The sequence below is a fragment of the Poromitra crassiceps genome, assembly GCF_964638095.1.
Source record: "Poromitra crassiceps genome assembly, chromosome: 12".
Classification (NCBI taxonomy): domain Eukaryota; kingdom Metazoa; phylum Chordata; class Actinopteri; order Beryciformes; family Melamphaidae; genus Poromitra; species Poromitra crassiceps.
In genome coordinates this window covers 31,072,755-31,096,595 of record NC_139632.1, presented here as the reverse complement: position 1 = coordinate 31,096,595, position 23,841 = coordinate 31,072,755, and the positions used below count along the sequence as shown (strand labels likewise).

General features: G+C 44.9%; 2 protein-coding genes across 3 annotated transcripts in view; one reads left to right on the top strand and one right to left on the bottom strand.

Annotated features, from left to right (window-relative positions):
• Positions 1-9,008, top strand: part of atf6 (activating transcription factor 6) — a 61,571-nt gene extending 52,563 nt beyond the window's left edge. For both annotated transcript variants that reach the window (XM_083647770.1, XM_083647769.1), the window contains exon 16: positions 6,066-9,008. In XM_083647770.1, coding sequence (XP_083503896.1) covers positions 6,066-6,262 — 197 coding nt within the window. In that variant the 3' untranslated portion in view covers positions 6,263-9,008. The remainder of the gene's footprint in view (positions 1-6,065) is intronic.
• Positions 9,009-10,003: 995 nt separating this feature from the next.
• olfml2ba (olfactomedin-like 2Ba) lies at positions 10,004-22,353 on the bottom strand. Its single transcript, XM_083647766.1, has 9 exons — positions 22,125-22,353; positions 21,716-21,979; positions 20,129-20,236; positions 17,310-17,873; positions 15,489-15,666; positions 14,157-14,939; positions 12,361-12,537; positions 11,991-12,271; positions 10,004-11,242 (listed from the first exon to the last, which is right to left on the bottom strand). Exons 1-9 carry the CDS (start codon positions 22,290-22,292, stop codon positions 10,910-10,912), a joined length of 2,856 nt encoding a protein of 951 aa, XP_083503892.1. The 5' UTR covers positions 22,293-22,353; the 3' UTR covers positions 10,004-10,909.
• Positions 22,354-23,841: the final 1,488 nt, after the last annotated feature.

Below are 23,841 nucleotides of genomic sequence, written 5' to 3'. Positions count from 1 at the left end.
CTGCATGTCCACGGTTCAGAGGTTCTGTTAAAGTTACTTGACCTTGACCTCCTGCATTCCCTCTCAAAAGATCTCTGGCTGAGCAGACAGTCCTTATAAGAAGTGACGGGTGTGTTTATTTAACCATCCTCTGAGTTTGAGAGAAGCTCAATCAATTGCAAGCGACATGTTTAGAGGGAAAGGACTGTTTTGGAGATGATGTCGTTTTTTGATCACAGGTGGATCAGGATAGGCAGTGGGAGACGCACGGCCGTTTAGTTTGACTTGTTTGAGATGATGCATTTAGTTTGTATTGTGGCTAACAGGCACCAGGAGTAGAGCTCCACAGCACTGAAGGAGTTGGGGGTCAAATTCCTACTCGTCTAATCTAAACAGAACATCCCCATCAGCAGTGCTCTTGACTCGACTGCACTCTTACCAGCACACATGGTTAACCCTTACAACCCTTACCAGCTCCAAGCCAAACCTGTGCAAGCTTTCCTTCAATCACTTCATTGTCTTTATATGTTGTTTTTTGCCTGTAACCAGGATCCAAAGTAAACTGTTCTGTCCACCAGCCAAAAGGCTCGTGAAAGTTCAAATGTTACCTGCCACTCAATAGATTACCATTGTGTTTTTTAGGCGCTGGTAAGTGAAGCAAATCTCACCTGATGCTGCCAAGATGGTTTGTTTTCACAGAACCATCTGGGAACGTGCTCGGCAAACCTTTGGAAGGGGCAGGCACTTTTCAAAAAGCTACCTGGCAGGTGATTGTCTATCAGGTCTATCATGCGCTCGCTTCTCGCTGGCGTCACACCTAAAGCCCGCCCATAGCTGCCTTGATGCTGATTGGTGTGAACCACTGGTGGTTCAAATTCAAACCAATAGATTGGAGCGTGATGGAATTGTGTGATCGTGATCTCATGATCTCACGTGAATCCAGTTGCCTTGCAGGGTTCAATCAAATCTACCAGCATTTGCCTGGTGGCTGGCTAATTTTGGACCGTGCCTGTAACATTCTGGAGTGATTTTGTAGAATTGAAGAATATTGCTAAATTGTTGACCTATTTCTTGTACGCTCTATTGGAGTACATCCCACTCATTTATATATAAAAATCTGATTTTGTTTTTGAAAGATTGTGAAACCTTGTTACTGGAAGATGGCGTGTGGCTTATGTTGGTTGGATTCCTGCACGTGGTGAAGTTACAGAAGGAAGTTGGGTTGTTTGGTTGGATATTAAAATGCCAAAGCGGCCTTATTGCCTTCCTATTAGATCCTCCTTTCTTTTTATTGAGCCAATTGCCTGTTGGTAAATTGGGTGATTAAACTCTCTGATTAATCGCTTCCTTTCTGTTGTAAACAAAGCTTCCCCTCGCAAACAACATGTCCTCGCTCTTCCTGCCAAGCTGCTCCGAGATGCCGTCTCAAGCTTCCTCTGATGCCATGTTGTTGTCAGAGCTGGGCCTTCATCAGCAGCACACAGCAGCTCACTCTCTGTCCCTGCAGAAGCATGGAAGGAACTTCCTGGAACATCTCCAGATGGCACCAGTAAAAAGGAGAGGTGAACCTCGCGGCGCAGGAGGGCTCATTCTGGCAGCTCCTTCAAAGAGCTGCTGTTTGTGTGTTCCCTGTCCCATTGTGAAGGCCTTTCAAGCTGTTGGCGGAGTAGAAACTCATTTAGACATTTTGGTAATTTGGTGAAAGATTGATGCAATCAATGTAAGGAGTCATGTGGGGGAGTCGTTCATCTGCGCTATGGTCCTCGAAGGCGATCATACCTTATGATTATGAAGGTGCATTGATGTTCACCATTGCACTGAAGTCTGTTATACGGTGCCAGATCAGTTTCTGCACGCTGAAATGAAATCCATAGGTTTGGCTGTGCAGAAATGTCTCCTCCCCCCTCTGGCTTCCCCCCTGTTTTCTCCCCTATTGTATTTGGCCAATTCCCCCTGCTGTCGTTGCTCCACCCCCTCTCCCGATCTGGGGAGCGTTGTAGACTAGCACATGCTTCCTCCGATACATGTGCAGTCGCCAGCCACTACTTTTCAGCTGTCTGCGAGGAGTTTCACCGGCAGGAACGTAGCGCCTGGGAGGATCATGCGATTCCCCCCAGTTCCCCTCCCACCCAAACAGTCCCCCCCGACCGAATCAGAGGAGGCACTACTAGGGCAGGGCAGCTCACTCACTCCAGGTGCAAAGGAGGAAGTGTAGCAGTCGATCAAGCAGCAGTCAATCACAGTATTGCAACGTCCACGGACCATCTAGTGATATGAACATCCAGGGACTCCTACAGCTGGAGAAGCAGCTATCATATAGTCACTGCACCATCTGATAAACTCTCCCACCCCCCTGCCTCCAAAGTGTATGGAAATCCTATAGAGAGACAGAGGAAGCTAATGTCTGGCTCATATATGAGAACGTCCTCAAACTGACTGAGGTGTGTGGGTCATATGGGAATGTTATTGTCATGCTCTGACCATGTCCACTCTCTCCCCACCTCATATAGAGGAAGGAAGCCATACGAGGTGGGAGTCTGTGAAGTGTAGGAGTGTGTGTTAATGTAAATATAAGTGTAACAGGCATGGAGGGAGCACTCACCGTGTTGTTAATGGACTTTTCTAGCAAACGGTTTTACAAGTATGTCCACACACTGTGAAGGACGTTCTTCCCCTGGGCAATAGTCTCAAATTAAGTTCAGCTGTGGGATACCGCAAACCATCGACCACACAGATCGTCTCAACCGCAATGTCTTTTTTCCATGCTCCAATTTCCCGAGAATAATGACTTGTTTGTGAGTCAAACTTGCAAGACGACCTTATGGTGAAAATTTATTTATTTATTTATGTGTTTTTCCCCCCCGGTGACCCTTACAGTTACCATCTGCCCCAAACACAAAAGCCTGACTCATCATCCATGATCACTTTCTCTCCCTCGCTCGTTGCCAGTTTCTTCTTTCTTAGTTCTTCCCCCCAAATTAGCAAATTAGCGTTAGCATGTCCTCCTCTTGTTTACAGCTGCTTTGTTGATCACAAAGCCAGTGTGTGACTCACCTCCGGCCTCCATGTGCAGACCCCACCCCCCGAGCCCCGCCCCTTATCACTTCAAGTCTCTCTCCACAGAAAGTTTTCCAAGAACTCCCAAGAGTCCAGTATTATGGATGATGTGGTACAAGTAAGGGATGATCAACGAATGCACGACGTGCAGGCGAAGAACCTGCAGACGCACAGCCAAGTGCATTTAGAACCCTTTAACACAGTGGTTCTCAACTGGTCTAGCCTTATGACCCACATTTTTCCGTAGTCATTAAGTCACGACCCAATTTTTTTTTTTTTTTTTTATATATGCTTTTTAAACAAGTTTAAACTGGTGATGCTCACAGCTAGTAGGGCTGTGGCGATTCACTTATCTCCCGATTCGATACTATCACGATTCTTGGGTGCCGATTCGATTTATATTGCGATTCTTAAGTATTGCGATTCTACGATTATTGCGATTCGATATTACGATTTATTGCGATTTTTGTTTATTTTTTTCTTTTCTTTTTTCAGTTTGTTTGCTTTTTTACACTAGATTAGAACATGGGAAAAGTTGAATCATACACTAGAGACTGTATATTATATATCATGAGTAGGGCGATATAGTTAAAAACAGGGGCGGACTGGGATCATAATTCAGGCCGGGCATTAGATACCAAGCAGGCCAGGGTGATATGGGCCAACGCGCGTGAAATTTGGGCCGTTTGAAGCCAGATTTGGGCCGTTTGAAGTCCAATTTTACAATGAGATGCACCCACTTTAACCCTGAAGTGTAATTATTACTTCAGACTAACTAATAAAGTAATAAAACCACTAGTAAACCAGTAGGCGGCGCCTGGTCTGCTGTTCAGTGAGTGGCCTGACTGCAAGCACCCAAATTTTTTTTTTTTTTTTTTTTTTTTTTTTTTTTTAATTTGCGATTATCGATTCTGGAATAAAAGATCGATCCAAAAAATCGTGACATTAAAAATCGCGATACTTAGGTGAATCTATTTTTTCCCCCACCCCTAACAGCTAGTGTCCTCTAGAGAGAGAGTGGCGTCAGCGGAGGACCAAAATGCGTGACTCATTAGCCAATGAACAACTAGCAAGGGGTCTCGCGCTACTTCTGAACAGTGTTGGGGGTAACTCATTACAAAAGTAACATATTACATGTACTTTTAGCAGTAACTCAGTAATATAACTTTACTTGTAGGATTTCAGTAATATTATACCAGTTACTTTGTCAAGTAACTCAAGTTGCAAATTGAGTTAAAAAAAGTTTAATCAAAGCACATATTTAAATAAGACACAATCATTTCCTAATCAAACTGTGTGTTTTTATTCAAATAACCACTATAGATGACAATAACAAAGGAAAAGAATAACATTTAGAATTTTGGATTGTTTACACTGACTTCAAGGCGGTTGACATTATTTTTCGGGATGGTTTCAGGGCACCGATGTCATTCTGCTGCTGCTGTTGTTTTGGTGAAAGTAATGCAAAAGTAGTGTATAAGTAACAAGTTACTCTACACAGACAGTAATATTGTAAAGTAACTTATTACATTCAAATGAAAGTAACTAGTAATATGTAATATATTACATTTTGAAAGTAACTTGCCCAACACTGCTTCTGAATGCTAAAATAAAGCTGATCATGTACAATTTGATTCTAAAAAAACAAACACACTTTAATACAACACAAACAGTCCATTTTGCTGCAACTCGACAGTGCTGCTTAATCCAGGGCCTTACTTCCTGGAACTCTTGAGAGTAAAACACTGGTCCATTGGAGTGAATGGAGATGTCGCGACTCTTCTATATACACTGCTCTGCTCGCAGCTAGCATGACATGTTTGGTACTAATGGATTCCTTAAGCCTTCGGGTTTCAGAGGAGACCATATCTGGCTTTAAAAATGAGCCTGAGCTACAGCCTCTGAAAGACAGCAATGTTGGCCCCGGACGCCGGCCTCCTCAAGGAGTAGAAGAACTTTTTTTTCATGCACACATCCGCGACCCACTCACAAAGGCCCCGCGACCCACTTTTGGGTCCCGATCCACCAGTTGAGAACCACTGCTCTAACGCACACCTACTCGTTGATTATCCTGCTTAGACCTGATAGACCATGGGCATTTGCCAACAATATAAAATAAAAGCATTCGCAAATGTTTAGTGTAAGTTTTGCCATCGTTGATCACAGCAAGGCGGTAGGGTCAGTGAGTACATGTAGGGCTGTGCAATAAAGTGAATGTATATATTTTTGCTGTATTTTAGCACTTCTATTTTAATTCCTGAGCAAACACAGGGCCATATCTTGTGCCCAAGGGCAAACATTTTCTTTGTTACTTTCTAGCATTCAAAAACTCACATTTATCTTTTAATTAATGACCACTGTGTCACTGAAACATGTCTTGTGATGTACTCACCCAGTGGTAATTAAAAGAAAAAGGAGATTTTGAGTGCTAGGAACTAACAAAGATAACGCTTGGCCTTGCACTTGGGCACAAGCAGTGGCGGACTGCATAATCGGGCACGTCGGGCAAATGCCCGGTGGCCTGGCCTGGCCTGGCCTGCAAAAAAAAAAAAAAAAAATTTTTTTTTTTTTTTTTTGCAGGCCAGGCCAGGCCAGGCCACTCACTGAACAGCAGGCCAGGCGCCGCCTAGTGGTTTACTAGTGGTTTTATTACTTTATTCAGGTTTAAAGTGGGTGCATCTCATTGTAAAATTGGACTTGGCCCAAATTGGGCTTCAAACGGCCCAAATCGGGCTTCAAACGGCCCAAATCTGGCTTTAAACAACCCAAATCTGGCTTCAAACGGCCCAAATCTGGCTTCAAACGGCCCAAATTGAGCTTCAAACGGCCCAAATTGAGCTTCAAACGGCCCAAATTTTTCGACATGCGTCGGCCCGTATCGGCCTGGCCTGCTTGGTATCTAATGCCCGGCCTGAATTATGATCCCAGTCCGCCCCTGGGCACAAGATATGGCCCACAAACTGACCTACACTAACTTTAAGTGTTTTGTTGTGAGCTAACCACCTTGCTCTCTCCCTGTGGCGTTACAGAGAGCATCATCAGGGACCAGGACTTTGAGGTGATGATGCAGATCGACTGCGAGGTCACAGACACCAGGATCCTGCACATCAAGTCTTCCACCATCCCCCCTCTGCTGCGGGTCAACCGCACCCACACAGTCTACCAGTCCTCCACGCCCACCGGCCAGGCCACGCCCCCCGTCGGCGTGCTCATGGGCTCTGCGTAAAGACGCGTCCCTTCTCCGTAGCCGGGTCAAAACCATCCTGAACGTGATCTCACATCCTGTTTGGCTCTACGTTATCAGTCTGGACGCCAAGCCGTCCACAGAGCTTTCAGTGGGTGGGAGTACTTGCCTTGACAGACAACTCCTTCAGCCAATCAGCGTTGCCAAATCCAGTCCTTCAGCCAATCAGCGTCAGATCCAGTCAAATCCAAATCCACTCAAAAGAACACAATCTGTGCATACTCTTGTTCACTCAAATTCACAGGTCGCGAGCACACTCGAAATGGATTAAAAACTCACTGGGTGCAGCGTGCAGGGCAAGCAAAGAGTTCACTGAAGAGAGAAAAGCCAAACGAACGTTTCAGCCAAAGGCCTTCCTCAGCGTTGTCAACGCTGAGGAAGGCCTTTGGCTCAAACGTTTGTTGCTGCTGCCCGGATTTGAGGAATTATTAAAACCAATGAAAGGACATTTGGAGTGCTGGCTTTTCTCTCTTCAATGTCATGACCGGCCCTACTCTGCCTCTGATTGGCTAGACTCGTTCCTTTCATCGGTTGGATCGGTTGGGTTTATCGCCACTGGATGAAGTAGATTCATAACACACGACACACTCTTGATACTGCACGTGCACAATTGAATTCACGCCTTTTTGCGTGGTTTCAAGTGACAAATCGTACGGGAGGAGCCATACTGTTTTGCCAGCGTTGTCCCTGATTGGCCGGTTACGTTGTCAACTACGAGGCAGATCCCTGATTGGCCCCTGGGGACATTCTAATTTCTGGAAATCGCTGGGGGCGGGTGAAAGTCCAGACAGAATGTGAGTTGACGTGATCAGGATGGTGAACAGTACCTCCTGGGTCCATTCTCTGTAACTCCACAACAACACACATTGGTGCAAACAGACCAGGTTGAACTTGAAAGATGTTTTATCCCCCACCCTTTTTTTAGGAGGCGTATTTTAAAGATGCAGTACTTTATAATTCCAAACAAGTTCATCTATTTGTGATTTTTGAGTGTGGATTTGTCTTCGCTGGGGGGGGAATACGGTCATACAAAAGCAGCAAAAGTTGTCAGCCACATTGTTTTTCAGCTGCTATCTGGAGGTGTTGTGTAACCGGGCCAGACGCTAGCTCCTTGTGTGGTAACGCTGACTTCAGACACCCCACACAAGGGTAATTGCCTAGCGGCAGGGGGCAGAGCATTGAACCCTGAGTCACCCCATCAAACACAAATACCCCAAAGCAGCTCTCTTCAAGCCTGCATCTTTTGCGTTGTTTCTTTCTGGCCAGAACTCATCATAATTTTGAATTGAAAAATTGTTTTGAAACCTAAGATTCTCCTCGCTGGGACCTCATACCTAACTGCACCCTTAATTAGAACCCTTAATTAGAGGCTGAAAAACACTTTTTTATCATCGATTGCCAAAGACTAGGGTGGAGACTCTGGAGATGATGCGCCACTTGTCCTCTTCTCCCTACTTATACTCCCACCACTTACTCTGGAGATGATACACGACTTCCCTCTTCTTCTTCTTCTTCTTCTTCTGTTTGGTTTTACGGCGGTTGGCACCACTTCCCTCTTATACTCCCACCATTTATATAGTCTCAGCTTGGAAGGATTACTGATGACATCACATTTGCTCGAGTGACATCACTGATGACATCACTGACAATTGTTCGGCTAGTATGATCAAATTGAGTAAGTGGGTCCCGCATCCTGTCTGTCAGTCACGATTTTTTAAAGCCGTGCAGCCGCTTCTATACGTCACATGTGTGTCCGTTTGTAGCACATGAACTGCATCGCTTACTTCAGCACCTGGCTGTGATTTGTTTTCAAAGATTCAGCAATTTATGACTTTGTCTCTTGTCTTTGTCTCTCGTCTCGCTTTTTCCCTCTTTAATGAAGTTAATCAAAGCCATTGTTTCTCAAATAGTAAGAGATGCCAAATTAATTAGTTTGTGGCAGTAGAGATACATACACTCAGGAAGTCAGGAAATCTGTGAAAGTTCGCCGTCTAAAACTATATTGTTGGTTGGGTTACCATGTATGTGTGGGTTTTCATGTGCTTTTCTCTCAGCATTGTATTTATTTGTCTTATAATAATATTGTAATATTTATGCCAACTTCTGTATTGGCATACAAACCACTCATATTCACATGTCTATTGAATTGTACAAAAGATTTTTATCAGATTTTTTTCTGTCATGGTTTTGCATTGGGGAACTTTTTTTTTGCTTGAGAAAAGTCAAAATCTAGTAGTGAATTTTTAATCAACTTGTGGCTACAGAATGATGGATAAGAAGCAAAGTTAGTCATTCCCTTAATCTGTTGTATTTTATCAACTGAGCTCAAAAAGTTTTGATAACCTTTGACAAGGTTCACGTCCTCGGGCCTAATGCACTTTTATTAAAGTGCACTTAAACAAAAATGCTTGTATTTGTATCCCACTGAAAATAATTTTCTAGAGAATTGAGTGGTGAAGTTATATTAAATGATAGTAGTATGCATTTGGGTTATTCCATATAATTCCATAAAAATTCTGATTGGAACAAAATGTCCCCTTCAGTTGTATGTTTTAAGCCAGCAGACCTTGTGTGTATGTGTGTTTTGAGTAGTTTTGTTGTTCAGAGATATATGTTAGTGTACTGTATCCCTCCCGTAAGTACCGGTATTCAGGGAAAAATGAAGAATACAATTACAACTTTTATGTGAGGTTTTCTGTTGTTCTTTTTTGTATCCCATATATTCAAATATGAGTCAATAAAACACTGGATTTACTTTAACTGTACCTGTATGTGTCCTTTGGGTTTCTGGGACAGATCCTAACTAAACAGACATTTACCTGAGGCTGCTCGCCTGGCTATTTTGTGCCACAGAATAATCGTTCTGCACATTTCTATACTTGTGGGAGTCCTTTCTAGTCTTTTTTTCCCCTTCTAAATTATATCTGGTTGTCGTTACTTTAGACAGTCTTCAGATTGGATTACCACTCACAGGAGGTAATTACAGCCACTTTGACTTCAACTGGGAATTAGCACAACAAAGGAGACATTTTCAGTAAAAAAAAATCAGACCTTTATTGCAGTCGCTTCAAAACAGCACAATCTGATAAGTGCTTTTCCACAACACAAAGGTCAACTGTAGCTATCTGAAATTACCACAATGATATGAGCACACAGAGGACCTGTGGCACGATATGAGCACACAGGACCTATTATGTATAAAGATGTTTTTTTTTTAAAGTGTATAAAACAATATGGAAGAGTATGCTTTTATGAACTGGTTCTTTCATCTACCTATTAATTTCCGGGACCGTTTGTGAGTGTGTATGTTCTCCTTCGCATATCTTGGGAACCTTTCGTCGGATTGACTTCAAACTCTGGGAGTGCGCTTAGGGGGACCTGACGGAGTGCAGTGCCGAATTTTGTACAATTCGAACATACGCATAGTCATACCACCCCCTGCTGCCATCACAAAAGCTTTATCCCGAGAACCATTTGTCCGATTGACTTCAAACTTGGCAAGTGTGTCATAGTCATAGCGCATAGTCATAGCACATAGTCATAGTCATAGTCATAGCACATAGTCATAGCACCACTTACTGGCAACACAAAAAAAGTGGTTTATCTCGAGAACAGAGTGCAGTGCCAAATTTCGTGCAATTCGACCAATCAGAACATGGCTCTCGTATCACGTATCTCGAGAATCGTTCGTCTGATCAACTTCAAACTTGCGGGGGGGGGGGGGGGGGGGGTTGCACTGCTGGGGACCCGAGGAAGTGCAGTGTCGAATTTCATGCAATTCGACCAATGGGGGGTGGGGGCGATGCAAGCAGGGGGAGGATGGGGGTGTGAAAGGAGGGAGTGGAACGGGCACTGCACTGATGTGAATTCATTGTTAATAGCTTTATTTGACCCAGGCCTTGATTTGGGCTTGCTCTGACATCTTTCCTACATTCATGTATCTCACGAGGCTTTATATGACAGTATATACAGTACAGTATATATACAGTACAGTAGTGCTGATTGAAGTGTCTCTTTCACCATTTATTTGTTTCATGTACACACACAAATTTGACAGGAGGAAAAAAACAAAAATAGTCAAAACATATTCCTATCCAAAACTGTCCGATTTATATAGCTGGCCAGCATGGGAAACCGTGCCTTTTCGTCGCTGGGGCCACGTCTGTGGAACCAGCTCCCAGCAACAATTAGGGCATCAGACTCACTTGCTGGTTTTAAATCACAAGACCCACCTGTTCCTCTCTGCTTTCTCCTAGGCGCCAAGTTCTCATGTCCCTTTCCGTTTAAAATTCTGTCACACATGCTATGCATCATTTATCCCTCATAATCATATGAGGGTTGAAATTATTGCTTATTATTGTCCATTTTATGGGTAATTGACCAGTTTTACTACATTATATGCTTATTATTGTCTGTTTTATCTGTAATTCACCAGTTTTACCATGTTGTTATGATTGTTTTATTCTCTGTGAAGCACCTTGAGATTTTGTTGTATTTGAAAGTGTGCTATATAAATAAAACCCATTATTATTATTGTTATTATTAAATGGTAATTCATCACAATATACTGATGGCCATGTGGATTGGTCTACAATCCACTCATAGAATGACACCAGCGCTAAACCCTTACTAGGGGTCTACATAGGCAAACTTAATGTTGTATGTGAGTTGATGTCCATTGTCCCAGGCAAACAGCACCCCCTCCTTGGGGTTGTAGTCAATCTGTGTGATGGAGGTGTAGTTGTTGGTGAAGGGGGTCCTGGGGATGGTCTGAGTGTTTGTGTGCGTGTCGAAGGCGTATGCCAGGCTGGCGTCCCTCTGGTTGGAGCTGTCTGTAGCGTACAGCACCCCGCACACCATGAAGCAGTTCCCGTAGTGGTTCCTCCTCAGCCCGGTCCTCCAGGTGCTCTCCCTCTGGGTGCTCAGGTCCGACGGGTCGAGCCGCGCCAGAAGCATCACCTCCTGGGAGTAGGGATGGGGATCGTTAATTTGTATTTATACTGACACCATTTTCGAGACTGCTTAAAGGGATAGTTCACAGTTTTTAAAGTCTAGTCCTATTTGCTACTTACCAATGATGGTAAGGTGTGTGCACTGTGGAGGCGTGACCCCATTGACCTTGCATTTGTTTTTGCCCAACTTTCCAGAGCTACTATGAGGAACAGCATGGATTGTGCTGAGAAAGAACTCTACCAATCAACATCCTCATTGGTAAGCAGCAAATGGCTATAGGCTTTAAGAAATGTGAACTATCCCTTTAACGATCCGAGTCTTTATCGATATCAATACCGTGCTTTTTGGTGGAAAGATGAGACGACAATAAATTCTTAACAGAACTGGTATTGCTTTTAAAAGAAAATAATAATAATACCAGTAATACACTGCTTTGCAAGTTCAGCCATCCTAGCAAGCATCCAAATGACCAAATAAGAAATTAAGTAAACAAAGGCGTGAAGCAATTAAATTCTTCTTCATGTAGTTTAACGGTGGCTGGCAGGCAATTCAATTGAATTCAAAAACTTTAGACAATAATATTGATGTATGTTTGTGCACCAGTGATTTGAAATGACATGACTCTCGTCTCTCGAGATATAATGTTACGTTATAGGACCCGCTAGTCTCGATAGCAGTATCGATAAGCTTGGACCTTATTGATTTTCCGATTTTGAGAAATGTATAACTGCGTCCGGGTCTCGATCCCCATCCCTACCTGGGAGAAGCCCTCGTGGTCCAGGGCGGGGTAGATGATCCACAGGCCGTTCTCGTCCAGGGCCAAGTCCACATCGGAGCGCTGCCCCTCCTCCCACGCCGTCCAGGCCGGCTCCAACAGGGCGTTCTGCAGCATGGTCCAGGCCGCCACCACGCGCCGCCGCAGGTCGAACTTGATGATGTCACGGGAGAAGGCGCGGTTGTAGTAGAAGGCCCCATCATAAACCACGTGGCCCGTGCCCATCCAGTTGTATGGCAGCTTGTAGGAGTTGGTGAAGCGGCCTGCCGACGAACGGAGGGGTTTGAGATTCAGCAAAACCACAAGAAAGACTTCAAACTGCAAAGAACCACCTGACGGTTGTATGCCTTACCTTGTTTGAAGACCTCCATGTTGCGGAATTCCAGGAGGTTGTTTCCATAAAAGTAGTTTGTGACGTAAATTTTGTCGTTGTCCGCCTTTGGATCCTTCATCCACGCGCCCTCATTCTTGCCGTAGGTGTTATGAGTTACTGGCTCTGAGATGGTTGCCAAAGTGTCCTTACACTCCCCTGTTAAAGACCCAGAAGAACAGTTGTGAGAGAGGATTTAGTCACAATTTAACATTTTCCAGGCCTACATCAAGTAGTGTCTGCAAATTATTAATATTAGCATTTGTCTTAACCGGCCTGAATCACGGAATTGGTGGGGAGGGCAGGGCAGGGCAATGAATTACAGAAAGTTTAGAACTTCATAGAAACATGTATAAACATCAATTTAGTTGACTATTTTCTGTCTGACAACTTAAAGTGCCTACAGACATTGTCCCATCTGGTACTTTAAACATGTCAAAGCTAAACAAATTGGTAATCCCTGACCATGAGATCTCCATGGGGGGAGGGCCCTCCAGAAAATAGAAGAGGAACCATCGTTACTGACGTACTGCAACCTGCTTTCAAGCCTTCTCACTCTACTGAGACAGCTCTCCTTGCAGTCACAGAGGCCCTACACTCTGCTAAGGCCCCATCCCTCTCCTCTGTCCTTGTCCTCCTTGACTTGTCTGCCGCTTTTGATACAGTTAACCACCAAATCCTTCTCTCCATTCTATCTGATTCATTCTGACATAGGAATCACAGGATCTGCACACTCCTGGCTTTGCTTCCTATCTCTCTAAGTGCTCATACCAGGTCTTATGGAGAGATCCAGATCCTGCACTTTTAGCACTGGTGTCCACCAGGGCTCAGTCCTGGGGCCCTTGCTATTCGTTCTCTACACTAAATCTCTTGGCCATGTGATCTCATCTCATGGCTTCTCTTATCACTGCTATCTCGACGACACTCAGCTCTACCTCTCCTCCCCCTTCAGACACACAAATTCAGGGACGCATCTGCGCATCAAAGACATCGGTGCCTGGATGACTGCTCACTACCTCACGCTCAATCTTGGCAACACAGAGCTACTCTTCCTCCCACGGAACGACTGCCCTCTTACTGACCTCCATCTCCATTGACAACACGACGGTGTTACCCTCTCTAATGGCTAAGAACCTCGTGGTGATCCCATACCTGCCAACACTCCCGATTTTTAACCGTTTCTCCTTCACTGGCTTCCCATCTCGGCACGCATCAAATTCAAGACACTGGTACTCCCCTACAGGGCAGTACACCAGACTGCCTCCCTATCTGCAAACTATGGTCAGGTTCCAAACCTCACATTGCTCCCTCCGTTCCTCCACACGCCCCTCCATCGCTACTTGGGCTCAAAAGTAGCTCATCCCGGTTGTAACTTTTCTTTTCCTTTCCTCAGTATTTTTATTGATTAACCACGACAGTCCCTGGTGCCACAATGATGGAATGAACGTCCCTCCTTCTGTCAGGACAGCCGAATCACTGCTGATCTAAAAACACACCTTTTCAGGCTACACCTGGAACCTTCTTGAACTAACCATCTCCTTTAAAAAGAAAATCCAACTAATGCTACTTATTCCTTCTTAACACTACTTTCTACAAATGCTACACTATTCCTTTACAAAAAAAAGTATTAGCTGACATGCTGTGATTTCACTACTGTTGACAAAATGTGCTATTGTAAGTTGCTTAATGCTTTGGATAAAAGCGTCTGCTAAATGACCTAATATAATGTAATGCTACCAAGCTTCATTGGAGTTGGTTTTACTGACAACATGAATTACCAAGCTTCTTTGGAGTTGGTTCTTCATGACTTTGCATTGACTCCTCTGGCGGCCTCTCCTCCTCCTCCTTCTCCTCTTCCCAGCTGATTCTGTACCTCCGTTTGACTGGGGTGTTCTGTCTGGTGGTGGTGGTGGTTGAAGTAGCGGTGGTCATAGGCATGGTGAAAGGTGGAAAGGTATGGAGAGTTGAAGTGTCTGGTCTTTGTGTGGTTGGAGACATAGTCAACCCAGAGAAGGAGATGGATTCAGGTTCTCGCTCTGGTGCTGCTGCCATTGTAGTTGTAATGTCGGCCGGTGTGGAGGGAGCTGTTGTCGGGTTTACCGGTGGCGAACCCATGGTGCCAGCTATGGTCTGCATTTTGTCTTTCACTTCCTTGGTTGAGGTTTCCATCACAGCGATTGGCGTCTCAGTGGTTGTGAATACTGTCAGGGTTGCACTGGTAGTCTGATCTCCAGTTGACTCCGTGTCTGTGGCCCTGCTTCTCTGTGTGGTTGCTGATGGTCGTGCGGTGATGCTTCCCGCTGTGGCTGCGGTGCTCCTCACATCTTGCTCTGAGGTCCTTGCCATGGGGTCGGTGGACTCATCCAGAGCTCTCAAGGCAGGTTCTGTTCCTTTAGGTTCTGCTGATTGGCTGGTCTTCTTGGTGTCACGCACAAGACCTGTTCTCTTTGGTGGAGATGCTCTCACCCTGGATCTGGGATGAGGGGCTCTGTGTAGGAGAAGGTGCTCCTCCACCAATAGGTTGATCGGTCCGTCGCCACTAAATCCATCATACTCAAAAACTGCAGAGGGAGAGGAAAACATCTGGTGAAACACACTCACATTCTGACCAGTGCTATGAGATCATGTTGGTAAGTAGGGCTGGGTCTCACCACTGATTTCCTGATTCGATACGATTCCGATACACAAGGTCGCGATTTTATTCGATTTCCGATTCGATATGATTCTATATCGTCATTTTGGTTACAATACCAATTTTGCTTGGATATGAGAGAGATTCTCAAAGATCTAATGCTTTAAATTATATAAGGAATCCTCTAATATACAGTATATGTAAGTGTGTGTGTGCGTGCATGCATGCATGCGTGCGTGCGCGTATGTACAGTATGTTTTCTTGTTGTTGTTCTTTTTGTATATTTGTTTACGGTATCTCCGTGACATATGACTCTTTCAAATACAAACTATTATGGTCTCTTTTTTATCATCTCTGTGTTCCATTCTTTGCACAAACTATGCTATATAAATAAAGATTGATTAAGTGATCGATTGATTGATTTGCAACAAACTGTTGGTATCTTGCCAGGCTTCCTCAGTCAGGGGTTTGGACTTACAGTTTTCTCCAGGCTCCCCATCATCAGCCACCATGGGATCGGCTTCAGATTTATAAAACGTCATTCCTCTGATGATCATGCCATTGGGGCCGGTCTTCACCTTCACCTGAGGGCTGGTCTGCACGCTCTGTGCAGGAGCAGCCATATGTTCCCCAGCAAACTTCTTCTCATACTTCTCCTGTGAGTGGGCAGATAAAGACACACAGCTTTCTTTAGTCAAAGAAATCAACTATGCAACGGGGTGAGACCAGTGGTGAGACCCACATTTTTTCCTTAGCCATTAATATGCGGCCCAAATTTCAGATGAACTGATAATGCTCATCAAGTTTCAAGAATCTAAATTAAAGAAGAAGAAGAAGAAGAAGAAGAAGAAGAAGAAGAAGAAGAAGAAGAAGAAGAAGAAGAAGAAGAAGAAGAAGAAGAAGAAGAAGAAGATTCCGGCAGGTGAGCAGTATGGAAGCATTTTATGTGGCTTTTTGTTAATACATTTTTGCTCATGTTAACGGGGGTAGGCTAGCCATACCGTTGACATTCATTGTGCTAAGCTAACTAACGCTCACTATTTTTCAAAAACATGCACAGAGAAGAGAAGGGTATCTTCTTGTCTTATTGGGAAGATGTCAAATAGGTGAATCTCCCGAAATGTTGGTGTGTTCCTTTAATGAACAGATGTAAGTGATCTCGCTCTTCATAATATTTTAACCCCACTCTTAATCTTATTATTATCTTAATAATGTTTTGTGTTTGTGTTCTTAACACTTATACTGTAAACTAAGGACATGCAATTCATCAAGTGTTAACTCGATGCAATATGTTCCTGAATGAAGCTTAAAACTTCAACGGAGGAAAAGTCAGACCGACCACTTAGAAAGCCTCTTGCAAAAAGTATTGCAATATTGAATCATTTGTCTGCTACATCCAGGTCCACCCAACGCTGCCTGCTGGACAAGATCAGCAGTTCAGATTGAGACTGTCATGAATCAGCGCCCGGCGGTGCAAGGCGTTAATGTCCACTGGGCCTGGCCAAACCTTCCAATGACCTCAATCATTTGTGATATTTATACATTCTTGGTGCTTAATCCTGCAGTGGGTGATTTGATGAAGGGTACGGAGAGAACACATCGTTCATTTGGTTTTAAAAGAACAGTACACAGAACTGTACCACACAGAGCTGCAACATGTGGATTCACCCTTACAGAAAAAACGTGTGCAAAATCACATGTGATCCCATGTGATTTTGCACATGTGCGTGGGTATGCGCATGTTCGAAATTGGGCATTGCACTCTGTCAGGTGCCCCTACACACTCCCCAAGTTTGGAGGCGATCGGAGCAATGGTGTGTGATTTATGGCCAGTTAAAATCGAACACATTACCGTAGCGCCTCCTATGGGTGCTTTCTCTTCCTCTTTTTTACCCCCATGCCAGATTCATGCCACAACCCTGAAAAGTGCTTCGGCAAAGTTTGGAGGCGATCGGAGCAACTCCGGACATGTGGACGGACACAACGCATACGGCTCTCCAATTATAGTCGTAGGAAGGATGTGTCCTGGTCGCTGCACTAGCGCCTCCTCTGGTCGGTCAGGGCGCCTGTTCGGGGGGTGGGGATAGTGTGATCCTCCCATGCAGAAGCGGCTGGCAACTGCACATGTATCGGCGGAAGGATGTGCTACAAGTAGTCTGTAGTCATATCAGTTTACGAATTTTTTTTACATGAAAATAAGTGTTTTCAAGACTGCCATTCATAAATTAGCCATTTTCTTTCCCTCCACATTAATGAGCCCATCTGTCACAGTGTGATTAGTGGCACGTGGCCTTCTTACCTGTAGGGTTTGAAAAGTTGCTGCCTTGTTACTAGGCTCACTGAGTCTCTTCTTCTTCTCCTGGCGTAGCTGGCTGGAGGAGGTGGGCGGGTCCTGGTGTAGCTGGCTGGAGGAGGTGGGCGGGACCCGGTGTAGCTGGCTGGAGGAGGTGGGCGGATCCCGGTGTAGCTGGCTGGAGGAGGTGGGCGGGTCCTGGCGTATCTGGCTGGAGGAGGTGGGCGGGTCCTGGCGTATCTGGCTGGAGGATGTGGGCGGGTCCCGGGGTAGCTGGCTGGAGGAGGTGGGCGGGTCCTGGCGTATCTGGCTGGAGGAGGTGGGCGGGTCCTGGCGTATCTGGCTGGAGGAGGTGGGCGGGTCCTGCCGCAGCTGCTCAGAGGAGGTGGGCGGGTCCCGGGGTAGCTGGCTGGAGGAGGTGGGCGGGTCCCGGGGTAGCTGGCTGGAGGAGGTGGGCGGGTCCTGGCATATCTGCCTGGAGGAGGTGGGCGGGCTTTCTGTCACCTCTAGCCGGACAGGAGGGCTCTTCTGGGGCCCTACCTCATCCTTGGTGTGCTTCAGAATCACCACCTTCATTCATTCATTATCATTATTATTAAACCTTTATTTAACCAGGTGACTCCCATTGAGATTACAATAGCTCTTTTTGGAGGGAGCCCTGGCCAAGAAAGCAGCAGTACAGTTTCCACACATCCAAGCCATTAAAAGCACAGCAACCTAGAAACATACAGCTCACTGAATCAATATGCCTAAGAGACAAACAAGAGTAGTCAGGCAACATACAAGCAGACAATAAACAATAAAAGCACATAACAAAGCATACAGTGGCAGCTCATAAATTCATGTGCCTTTACTTTTTTTACTTTATTGTCATTTAGCAGACGCTTTTATCCAAAGCGACGTACAACAGATTAAAATACATCACACAATTAAACATAGCAGAATAATGGAAATAGATTAAAACAGACAATATGTGATCATGATAAAAATATGCATAGATAAAAATGATCAAGAGTGCAGATTATTACAGTGTATGAACAGCAGAGGGAGAGATAGGAAAATGGATGGTGAATAGATGAGTTTTTAGTTTTCTTTTAAATATGGGCAAAGATGTGGCCATTCTAGCTGCAGGGGGGAGCTCATTCCACCATGTCGGGGCGAGAACTGAAAAAAGTCTCGTTCGTGCTCCACCTGTAGGGCCACGCAGGGAGGGAGGGGCGAGACGTCCTGCACTAGTGGAGGGGCGGAGGGAGCGGTAGGAGGTTTGGAAACTGACCAGTGGCTGTAAATATGGAGGGGCTGTTTGATAGACTGCTTTGTAGGCTAAAACCAGGGTCTTGAATTTAATGCGAGCCAGGATGGGAAGCCAATGTAGATGACGGAAGAGGGGGGTGACATGGGAAAATTAGTTTTGATTGAAAATCAGACGGGCTGCAGCATTTTGAATGAGTTGAAGTGGTTGGATAGTGGAGGCAGGGAGACCGAGGGAAAACAGGTCTAGCTGAGGGGAACAATTACAAACCTAGATTGAATTTGCGTCCAAACCCTTTTTTCCTCTAATGGGAATCAGCTTATCTAGCTGCAAGCTTGACTGTAAGCGGTTCCAGGCTGCAGGGCCAGAGAGAACATCAAGGCCTGTTTGCCAAATTCCGTGGAACCTAAGTTGTAATTGGTGTCAAAAGAAAGTTGTGTTTTAAGCAGTGTTGGGCAAGTTACTATCAAAATGTAATATACTACATATTACTAGTTACTTTCATTTGAAAGTAATACGTTACTTTACTTATTACTTTCTGTGTAGAGTAACTCGTTACTTATTACACTACTTTTGCATTACTTTGACCAAAATAACAGCAGCAGCAGAATGACATCGCCGCCCCGGAACCATCCCGAAAAATAATTTCAACCGCCTTGAAGTCAGTGTAAACAATCCAAAATTCTAAATGTTATTCTTTTCCTTTGTTATTGTCATCTATAGTGGTTATTTGCAAGAAAACAGACAGTTTGATTAGGAAATTATTGTATCTTTTTTAAATATGTGCTTTGATTTTTTTTTTTTATTAACTCAATTTGTAACTTGAGTTACTTCACAAAGTCACTGGTATAATATTACTGAGATCATATAAGTAATACGTTATATTACTGAGTTAGTGCTAAAAGTAATATATTACATGTAATATGTTATTTTTGTAATGAGTTACCCCCAACACTGGTTTTAAGATGTATAGTGTCAAACTCTGCACAGACATGATTCTGCACAGTGACAGTGAGGCACAGACGAAGAAGAAAAACTGATTTTGACTTTAAATAAGTTATATGCTGCATTTTTGATGAAAGACCAACAAAGCGGTTTCCCTGCCCAATAATACAAAGTCAGTTCAGCTCATTATTTAAGAGCAGGTTAATGTTTCTTAAAAAGCCTGGATGCCCCTCAGGTCTGTGCAGGGCAGTTGGCTGAGGAAGTCTGGATATGCCCCTCAGGTCTGTGCAGGGCAGTTGGCTGAGGAAGTCTGCATAATTGAACGTCTAATAAAGTGGATAATTGTCCCAGCGAGAGTGTTTCATTGCACCCATGGGTACCCGCAGGCGCCAGAGGCCAATTCTGACTTCCCTACTTAAATGGCCAATAGCCCTGCAATTTGCAACATAAACACGGTGAGCGGCCTGGGATTTCAATTGTTTTTATTCCAGTAGGAGGTGATTAGCAGACCATAGAAATCACTATGAGCCTATGCATTTCCCTATAGATTCTTCCTAATTTAACCCCATTTTGGTCTATATGGGCACACGTCGTTCTTACATGTTTGCATCAGTGTCCCCCGGATTACCTTTTCAATGTTTTCCACACGGCCCAGGAGCTTATTGGTAACGGAGTGCAGCTTCAGTAGATCCATGCCGTAGAAGGATCCCTCCAGCAGCTCAAGGATGGTGGAGAGCTAGAATGAGCAAGTGGATTCCGTCAAAAGGTTTGACCAATCCAAGACAGGCCATGCATCAGCAAAACATGCCCACCAGCCATCCAAACAAAGTGTGAAAGTATCCAGCTTCTCTGTACCGATGGATCAAGTGTGGGGGGGCTATCTATCTTTCATAAAAGGTGGTTTGCATGCCCCCACAGGTCCAAGGCCCCCTGATGACGAATGGTTATCATGCCAGGATGGAATTTTGATTTAAAATGGGGTGGGGAGAGGGGGGCGGCACACAGTTAGTAAAACTGAATGTTGTTGTTTTTTTGCCAAAAACTGCATGGGATTAGCATGTCTATGAGACTTGGGGTACGCATAGAACCTGCAGTCTCATTTACACATTTCAAATATCTTGAGGTGAGAGGTCAAGGGACCCCTTTGAAAATGGTTATGCCAGTTTTTCCCCTCACCCAAATTTAGCCTAACTTCTGAGCGTTATTTAGCCCCCTTCCCGACAAGCTAGCCTGACATGGTTGGTACCCAAGGCCGGATTAACCATAGGGCAACCGGGGCAGGTGCCCCGGGGTGAAGGGGCCCTCCAATTTTTTATTTTTTTGTTTGTTTTGGTCGGGCTCATGTTGGGCTCCACAGAACTATGACACAAATCTAAGACCAATCAGGACAAAATAAAATGTGTTTCCAAGAAGATTAAGTCTGATGATTTAGTCTCATTGGATGCCTGTGGGCAAGTGGTGACCAGGGGCGCGGGAAGTGGGGGTGCTTGTGGTGCTGCGGCACCCTCTGCTGTTTTGTATTGGAAATGTAATGTCAATTATTTTTTCATCATTGTAAAGCCACAGCACAGTGAAGAGGATATTAATGTGAAGATTAGCCTCTTCCTTTTGCTCTCAGAGTGCATCAGATTCATGCATTTTACTTTAAAATGTAAAAAAAATCTTTGTCCCCCAGTCACACTAATATTTTTATCCTGCTGGTGCTACCTGTTTGCAAAGCCTAGAATCGCCTATGAGTGAGTGAGAAACTGAATCTCAGAAACTGAATAATGACATAACAGTATAATACTAATGTTAATTTAAAATGAGATATTCCTCTAAATATGGCGAAAAAACATCCAAACATCCGGACAATGGGTAGGGGGGCCCCTGGGAGCTTCAGTGCCCAGGGGCCCCTGGGGGTGTTAATCTGGCTTTGTTGGTACCATATGGATGCCTTGGCATAGGTAGGTCTTCTAGTTTCAGAGGATACTAGGACCTTCACTGCTTTAAATGAGCCTCTGAAAGACCGTAGCCTAAAGTCAGGATTAAGAGGTTAAAAAAAGTGCAGGGGTCCTATAGCCAGCCATACTACTGCCTTCTGAAAAGTGCAGGGGACATGTCCCCTGTGTCGCGCCCCCCCCCCCCCCCCCCCCCCGCCACCACCACCACCATCCCTTGATATCATGTGCATGGAGGCATGGTGGGATGATGGAGATCGAGGATGACAGTTCACCTTGACATTCTCTCTCCCAGCTTCCCTCAGTCTTTTCAGCCTGAACTCGCCCTCGCACGGGTTGACCGCAGACGGAGGAGCGAGGCAGGCGCACTTGCAGTCCGGTCCGGACGTGATGGTCTCCACGGTGTAGAAGTCCTGCTCTGAGGCGCCCCCTGCTGCTATCCGCCGGCAGGCGCTCCTGCTCAGGGGTCTGACAACACATTTACAGCCACAGTCAGAGCCAGAGGAGAGGGCTTTCACTTTGTCATAATCACCCAGCAGCTACGAAGAGAAGAGGACGCATGTGTTTTCCACCACATACAAGCAGTAATGTTTGAATTACGCATGAGGCTACAACAACATGCTAAAACATGAGCATGCTACAATATAAAACAGGTGGAGTGAACAGAGAAAAGTTGTACCCTACCTGAGAGAGGATATTCTCCTGGCCATCTAGCTCCTCCTGCAGACTGTCATTTTGCTCCAATTTATCATCAGCTTGTGTCCCACGTTCTGCACTCCAGTTCTTTGGCGCAGCAGAGCACAGTGCAAAAGACGCACAGCATATTACGCACAGAAGGCATACTTTATCCATATCGTGAGGCTCGCAGAGCGTCTAGCAGGCACAGCCTGTCACCAATTACTTTAGCTGCCTAAATATCATATCCCGTTTCCAAAAAATGTCCTCAGATGAGCAGTTTAAGATGAAGCTATAGGCTCCAGCTTGCCGTCATGTTGGTCTAGTGATGATCAGACAGTGAGGTCTATCTGCGCTCAGGCTGAGAGCACACGCGCTTTCTTCATCTGCTGCTGCCGCGGACAGGAGGAGGACCCAGTCAGGGGCGGGCTTAGTGATTTTGGGGCCCTAGGCAAAAGCAATCTTTGGCCTCCTGGATCCCCCCTGAATCCCAACTCTATTTCCAAACCAGGGCTTGAAATTTACACCCGCCAAATGCGGGTAAAAATGTACTATGGCAGGTGAATAACATTAGGCTACTAGCTAATTTGGCTGGTGATGCGCACCAAGCTCTAAATATCAATGTATCTTTAAAGCAGAAACAATTCTCATCCTAGTCCTAATCCTATACATTTCCCATGAACACTATGTGTAATATAACCATTGGGGCCATCCAACTCATCATAATCTACTCATTTATTTCAAGAAAAACATTTGGGCGAGTGGAAAGCTGGTAACTTTAAAATCTAGTAGCCATATTGGCTGGTGATTAGAAAAATAATATCAAGCCCTGCTCCCAATCCTCTTTTTAATGCATCCTTTTATTAGTTCATGGGCCAGACCAGACTTACTTATCATTTTTGAAAATATCCATATCTGTGATATGTTGGTATGATAACCAATTCTGAGTTGCAGCTGTGTCACACTCAAACTAACCAGCTCATGAAGTTAACCACCCCCTAAAGTAAATTGCATTTTAGACACTGGTGCATTATATCCTGGTTTAGGCTCATGGTCAGGATATTTTTCAATGGTTTATAAAATAGCATTTTAACACGTTCACTGCCATTGACGAGTTATCTCGGCTTACAGAATCCGACGGTTCACTGCCAAAGACGAGTTATCTCGGCTTAAATTTTTTTTTTTTTTTTTTGACGGTGGGACGTGGATCAACGCTCCCCACGTCTCCTATAAAAATATTGGAGTCAGCGAACGTGTACAACCCATTCCACGGACCCACTAAGTGGCGACAGTGCTCTCCACACTAGGAAAAGCAGAGCCAAAACTGTAGGGTAACGCGCGAGGAAACCATTCTCTACTGTAAAATGGATTGGCGAAAACGCTTTCACTTCGCGCATTATCGCGCTGGGAGCTGGCGGTGGGGGATTCCAAAAATAGACTGGGTGGAAAACACTTTGAAACACGCAGCATAAAGCCTAGAATCGCACAAAGCTTCATCAAAGCCCTCAAACCCAAGAAACAAGTGAGCCCTATCCACACTCGCTGCCAGGGAGGGAGGCTGCTCAAACTCGCAGCAGAACACTCGCTTGTGACAAACGCTGCGGAGGAGAACGCCCACGGAGGGAGGAGTTGGAAGCAGAGGGGGGTTTCCTGCTGTTATGGAGGAAATTACTGTTCAAAACTATTGTTTAGATGTCTGACGTCTTACTGATGCCAAAAATGAATG

Bases quoted from the DNA above. Each gene is read 5' to 3' on its own strand.
- olfml2ba (XM_083647766.1), bottom strand. From the start codon at position 22,292: ATGGATAAAGTATGCCTTCTGTGCGTAATATGCTGTGCGTCTTTTGCA. The intron at 21,980-22,124 runs GTAGGGTACAAC...TTCTCTTCGTAG, and splicing joins AGGAGAATATCCTCTCTCAG to CTGCTGGGTGATTATGACAA. The intron at 12,538-14,156 runs GTAATTCATGTT...GGTCTTTAACAG, and splicing joins ACCAACTCCAAAGAAGCTTG to GGGAGTGTAAGGACACTTTG.